Genomic DNA, 6,438 nt, shown 5'->3' on the forward strand with positions numbered 1-6,438 from the left:
TATTGTTCATCAAAACCATGTATTTCACATAGAAAGATAAGTCTGTTAAAACGTTGCTGCATCTACTTGACAGAAACAATGCAATTTACTTAGAGGAGAAGGCTGGGTAAGCTGGGTTTGGAAAGGAGGAGAACTCAAAAGGTGATAGCTGTATTTACACATCATACTTACCCATAATTTAGTGCAACATGTACAAGCAGGAACAAGCCACGCTGAGCCTCTGACGCATGCAGCTGCCCCCCCCACCTGTTGCTTTGTCCCAGCTCCTGCCAACCTAGCAGTTCGAAAGCACACCAGTGCAAGTAGAGAAATAGGTACCGCTGTGGCGGTAAGGTAAACGGCATTTCCGTGTGCTCTGGTTTCCGTCACGGCGTTCCCTTGCACCAGAAGCGGTTTAGCCATGTTGGCCACATGACCAGGAAAGCTGTCTGTGGACAAATGCTGATTCTCTCAGCTTGAAAGCGAGATGAGCACCACACCCCATAGTCACCTTAGACTTGATTTAACCATCTAGCGGCCCTTTACCTTTACCCTTTTTAAAAACAAAACTTAAATTTTATTGGACGTGAAACCGCCTACAGCAGTATAATCCCGAACCACGACACCTCGCCCCACCAGGGTGTACATTTACGAACTCAAGGCTTCGTTGTAAATCATTGCCAGGGCAGCCAGGAAAGTGACGTATTCCTGGAAGTTCACCAGTTGGTCCCCATTGCGGTCCAGATCTTTCATTAATCCCTGTATCTCTGCGTCCTGCAGTTTTGGTCCAATGGTGAACTCCTTCTGTATCAGCTCCTTCAATTCTTTCTTGCTTAGGGTGTTCTTATCGCCATCCTTGCCAGCGTATTTGTGGAAGATGACAACCAGCATGCCAATAGCTTGGTCAAGAGGTGCTCAGGGGCGGAGAAAGGGCGGGCTTTGCTAAATTCTCCCTTCCTGCTGGGCCCTGGGTGGAGCTGTGGCGGAGGCAAGGGGCGGGCCAGCGAGGTGTCACTCCCGTGCGCCGTGATGTCACAATGCACGATGCATGTGTCAGGATGCATGCATGCTGTGCAGCGGCACCACGCCACCGGGGGTGCCTCTGCGTTTGCCACCACAGGGCAGTCGTGCAGCTCCGTTCGCCACTGGAGGTGCTGCCATGATGAGAGATCAGAAGCAAGATGGTCCAATGCTGACTGGCAGGAAGAGATGGGGAAAGTGGTCTCCCTTTACCTTTTTTACCAGTTGAGAGGAGGAATTTGGAAGCTTTGGCCCTGCTTTTTATTAACCACAACTTGCCATGGTTAATTTTATCTATGGCTTGTTTAAATCAGGAGTGACTAACCTCTTGTTCAATGACCTAATGTGGCCCTCCAAGGAACAATTATTATTAATATTATTTTAAAATTCATTTAATAAATTGTCTGAAGAGTTCCTTAGTGATTTGTCTTGGATGTTTCAGTGCACATTTTTTTCTTCTTCTGGTAGGCTAAAAGGCAGGTCCTCTCCTTTCTTCCAAAGGGTTCTGAATCGTGTCTGTGATGGGAATGAAGTATGATTGTGGATAGCAAGTACGTGTCCACACACACACACACACACACACACACACATAATTTCTGTGTGCTAAATGAGACTTTAGCTGTTGAAAGGCTTGTTAATAACTGTGGAATGAGGTGATGTGGCAACAGACCGCATGAATCTGCACTCATGCATGGAAAGTAATGTGCAATAAGGACAAATGTGGCTAAGAACGTATGTGTGATTTGCTTGATCTCCACAATCCTTCTCCCCACACCACCCAAGGGTAGAAGGAACACAAAGATTAAGTGAATCAAACAAAGGTTCCTTCCTATGCATGTTCATCTGGGTCTCGTATTACATCCTTTTCGTGACGGTGCATGTGCAATCTCAATGGCAGCTATTGAGGATGCCTTATACGCAGTGCTTTTTTCTGGGAGTCCTCAAGGGTGTGCCCCCTCCCATGTTAAAAGTGTGGCACTGTAACTTGATGGCGAGTACCGACACATCTTTTTCTAAAAAAAATAGCACTGCTTATACGCTATCAGACTAGTGATCTGTTCAGCTCAGTGTTGCCTACTCTGATGATAGTACCTGTCCTGGTATTCAGGCAGAGGTGATTCCCAGATGTCACTGGAGATACCTCGGATAAGATGCGGGGAGTCTGCATGCAAATAATGGGCCCCACCAATGAGTCATGTCCTCTCAAAAATTCAGCACTGTCTGTAACAGGTCTTCAGTATTCATGCCCAGCTGGCCACATGGTGGGGAGGGGGAATGACCATGTTCCAATCATCTCCTGAGAACCTTTCTTGCGAATATGCACATTACCAGCAGATTAATATACATTCTCTGATTCAGATGGTCTACCCTATCTGTTAATGTAAAACTATTAAAAGATAAATGCTAAAGAATACTTGTAACTGTTAGCCACTTTAGGAGGACATTGTGCCCTTGTTATTAAAATTCACCTTTCCCCATGCAAAATAGACTGGAGAGCATACTCTTTCCAGCTAGTGATTACATAAACATTTTCTTTGGAACACACCATCTCTGTTTGTTGAATATGCTACTCTTTAAAACCTCGTGATAGTTAATAGCATTTGAGGAAAGCCAGGCCCTCTGATGCTATCTTTATTACACCAGGGGTTGGAGTGGCACTGCTATTGTCAAGAGGATTGCTTCTCCTCTCTCAAATATTGGGATATTTTGAATGGCTCAAACATCGTTTGGTGACATTATGACATTACGACCCTTTGACTGCTTTGCGATACTGCCAGGGCCAGAGCTCGGGACTACAATTTGAACATGAAAGGGGGGGGGGCAGCTAATTAACAATGTGTTTTGTTTCCTTAAGATTTTATCAGTGACCAGGAGTTCTCAGCATAGCACTTTAACTATGTCTCGTCATGTCTTCGTGGTTGTGCCGTGCGGATGGGAACCGAAGCTCCCCCTCTGTAGAAAGAGTGATTTGATATGGAAGCCACCAGGAAAATAGACTGCTGCTGTTTTGATGCCGTTTATGTGGATTAGAAAGAGACTGCGATTACTCGCAGTTCATTCCAAGTAGTGAGGAGAACCTGCTTCTTTTTTCCCGTTAAAAAAATTTCTTATTTAAACAATGCAGGACAAGAAACAATAATATTCTAAAGCAAAAAAGTATTAAATATTAGAAACTGGATTTTCCATTGGCAATAGTAACTTGCACCCCAAAAGAAGACTTCAGAGCCAGCATATTAGTGGAAAGGTTATTAAAATATAATGTAAAGGAGCGCTGCAAATCAAGTACCAATGAGTAAGTAAGCACAGGTGAGTTTATTCATCATATAGAGAAGAGGATCTCTCTTATCAGTCCCTGGGCATGTCAGCTGCTGCTTGCACTGGTTTCCTAGCCAAGGATTGGGTGTACTTTTCTCCCCACAACCACCGGCTAACAGCACAACCCTAACCCATAGTAAATCCTACGGAATTTAATAAGGCTTGCTTACAGGTCAGTGACCCACTGAGCCAAATGCAACCAGTCCTCTTGGGCTCAACAACACTTCCAGTTTTGCAGTGCCAGAAATGAGAACATTTATTAGAGGAACTTAGAGGGCTGCCTGTTAGCTGGTAAGTTGCCTTCAGCTTGGCATTTCATGAATTGTGCAAATCTCCTTGAGACTGCAATCCCTTATGGATTTGCCTGGGAGTAAGATCCATTTAATTCAATGAGAGAAGAGCATGTGGAGACTTGCAGTGCTATATACTGAAGGTTTTTCAAACGATTTACTGTTCAGTTTCATACAAAAATTATGCATATACTGTACATATGATAAATTGCTGCATTCTTCTGAGGTGAAAAAGGAATTAGCAGATAATTTAAAATGTGACTTTATTGGAAATTAATCAGACCTGTTCCCAACTTCTCAAAGCTGGGAGAGTCTGAATAAATCTCTTTAATTATGCAATGCAACCAACACCCTGGTGTATGTAAACGTAAGCACCCCTGAAACCAATGAAACCAATTTCCAAATGTATGCGGGATTAGGGTGCTTGGGATCAGGCATCAGATGATGTACTGTATTACAAAATAAATTGTCTATGTTGTTTAGTTGACAGGACCGGTTAAATATTTTAAAATATCCCCAGAGCATTCTGCGTTTTGACTGATTTGCGTGGATATTGATTCCTGTAAATAGACTTCCACTGACAGAATGGGACTCTGCAGCTTCCCTGTTGCCCCCCCCCCCCAAAAAAAACAAACAAACCAACAACTGTTCTGAGCACTGGGACACCAGTGGGAATAGGGTGGTGGCAATCACTATCTCCTGTGGGAGTGAATTCCATAGTTTAGTGCTTTCTTTTGTCTTGAATCTTCCAACAATCAGCTTCACTGGATGTTCTCACAAGTTCAAATGTTAGGAGAGAGGGAGGAAACTAATTTCTTCCCAGGTTCTCCATGCCACGCATGATTTCATAAACTTCTGTTCTGTTGCCTCTTCCTCACCTTTTCTCTAAACTAAAAAGCCCCATTTTGGCTGCTCTTTTCTAAACCTTTTCCAACTCTAAGCTATTTGAGGTGACATGACCAGAATTGGACACAGTATTCCAAATGCAATGTTTGTGTGCCTTCGTTGTGGATTCGAACCCCTCCCCTTGGATGTTTGGGGTGGTCTTTCGAACCTTGTCCCTGGAAGGCCCTGTGTGCTCTGCCCAGAGAGTTGTTCAGCTGCTGTATGATTATATGTTTCCCTTCCTCTCCTTTATGTGGGATGTGCTCCTAAAACTGTGCTTGTGACTCAAACTACTTGCCTGGGAACTGGCAGTTGTGGGGTTGCTGCTGGATGTGCCATTGATGCTGATTGAATGGGGGGTACTGTAGCACTCTCTTGCACGTTGTGTGTGTGTGTGCACTGCTGCAGAAGTGGTTGCTAGGGGTGTGTACTTGTAATCATAATTTAATTGGTTCCCTTCTGTGTGGAGGTGGCATGTGGGCATTCTTTGTTAGAGATTTCAAAGTGCCTACGTGCAGAAAATCAGCTTATCACCTCTGTAGCAATTACCAGTTGGCAGAAAGCCAAGATCTGCTCTCTCTCCAGACCCTTAGCAACGACCTGTGATTGGTCAATGAGTTCCTAAAGAATGAGCTCTGTGTGAGAGCTGGTGGTTGGTTGTTAGTGGTGTACTGAAGGTTGAGAGAGAGAGACAGAGAGGAGAGATTTTATGTTTTGTTTCTTTTATTTGTAAAGTCTGTACATAGTAACTTATGGATACTAGTTGCTTCAATAAATACTGTATATAGTTATCCAAGTGAGTTCCTGAGTTCCTGCGTTGTGCTGTCCAGTTAATGCTCTACAGCCAGAAGCTTCCAGAAAACCTGCGGTTAACTCTGCTGTGTCCAGGACTACGTTATATTCCTGACACTAAATCTTAAGATTCTTGCCAGCACAGTCTTTGTTAATTGGTTGTGGCAGAGTCTTCAGGGATGCTGGAGGCGTCTCTGTAATTTGAAGGCCATCTTTATTTCTTTTCCGCCACTTCTTTGTCTGGGCCATTCCAATGGTGTAGCGGCACCGTGTCTCCAGTCCTGGCATAATGTGTGGAGGAATGGGCAAATATGCCAATTTTGGTTCAGGTCTCCACAATTCCACATTTTACTGCAGATTTCTCCCAATTTTTGTATGCTATATCCACAAATATATGCAAATTTATGCACATACCCTATTTTGTGTGCACATTATTTGGCTGGTGAACTGCACTGCAAAAATTGGAGATGTGCAAATGGTTATATATATATATATATATATATATATATATATATATATATATATATATATAGAAACATGACAATTGCCATATTTTTCCACGTATAAGACTAGGTTTTTTAACAAAAAATATAGGTTTAAAATTGGGGCTCATCTTATACATGGGTAGTGCTGAGGGCTGTTTTCTTAATTTGGAGTCCCCCAAAATAGGGTGCATATTATACATGGGGGCGTCTTATACACAGAAAAATACGGTAGGTAGGTTTGTCTTTAGAGGCAAACTGAAATGAATTTCTTTCTCATCCCTAAATTTGATTATAGGATTATTCTTCCTGGAACTTACACACACCCCCTTTCCCCCACAAAGTGAACTCAAAGCAGCCTATATTATATAACAATAATATAATGCATGCAAACAAATCCAACGTCAGATTTCAAAAAATCAAACAACCGGCAGCGCAACAATATCAGTCATGAAGGTAACAGCATTAGAATAACAGCATCGGGATGTATGTGTCATGAAGAGGTAGTTAAGCATTTAATTAATCGTTCAATCAAACTAATGCTCTCTTCAAATTTGATGAATTGCATATGTTTACACAGACTGTCATGCAGGCCCAGGATCTGGAAGGAGGATTTCCCCACAGCTTTCTGGGCTGTCACAACCCTCATAGGTGTTGTTGTGTCCTAGACAATA

General features: G+C 43.0%; 1 protein-coding gene across 1 annotated transcript; it reads right to left on the reverse strand.

Annotated features, from left to right (window-relative positions):
* Positions 1–542: 542 nt before the first annotated feature.
* Positions 543–5,570, reverse strand: LOC117042298 (protein S100-A6-like). The gene is made up of 2 exons (XM_033141844.1): positions 5,420–5,570; positions 543–893 (listed from the first exon to the last, which is right to left on the reverse strand). Exons 1-2 carry the CDS (start codon positions 5,568–5,570, stop codon positions 628–630), a joined length of 417 nt encoding a protein of 138 aa, XP_032997735.1. The 3' UTR covers positions 543–627.
* Positions 5,571–6,438: the final 868 nt, after the last annotated feature.

This window comes from Lacerta agilis, chromosome 2, assembly GCF_009819535.1.
Source record: "Lacerta agilis isolate rLacAgi1 chromosome 2, rLacAgi1.pri, whole genome shotgun sequence".
NCBI classification, from domain to species: Eukaryota; Metazoa; Chordata; class Lepidosauria; order Squamata; family Lacertidae; genus Lacerta; species Lacerta agilis.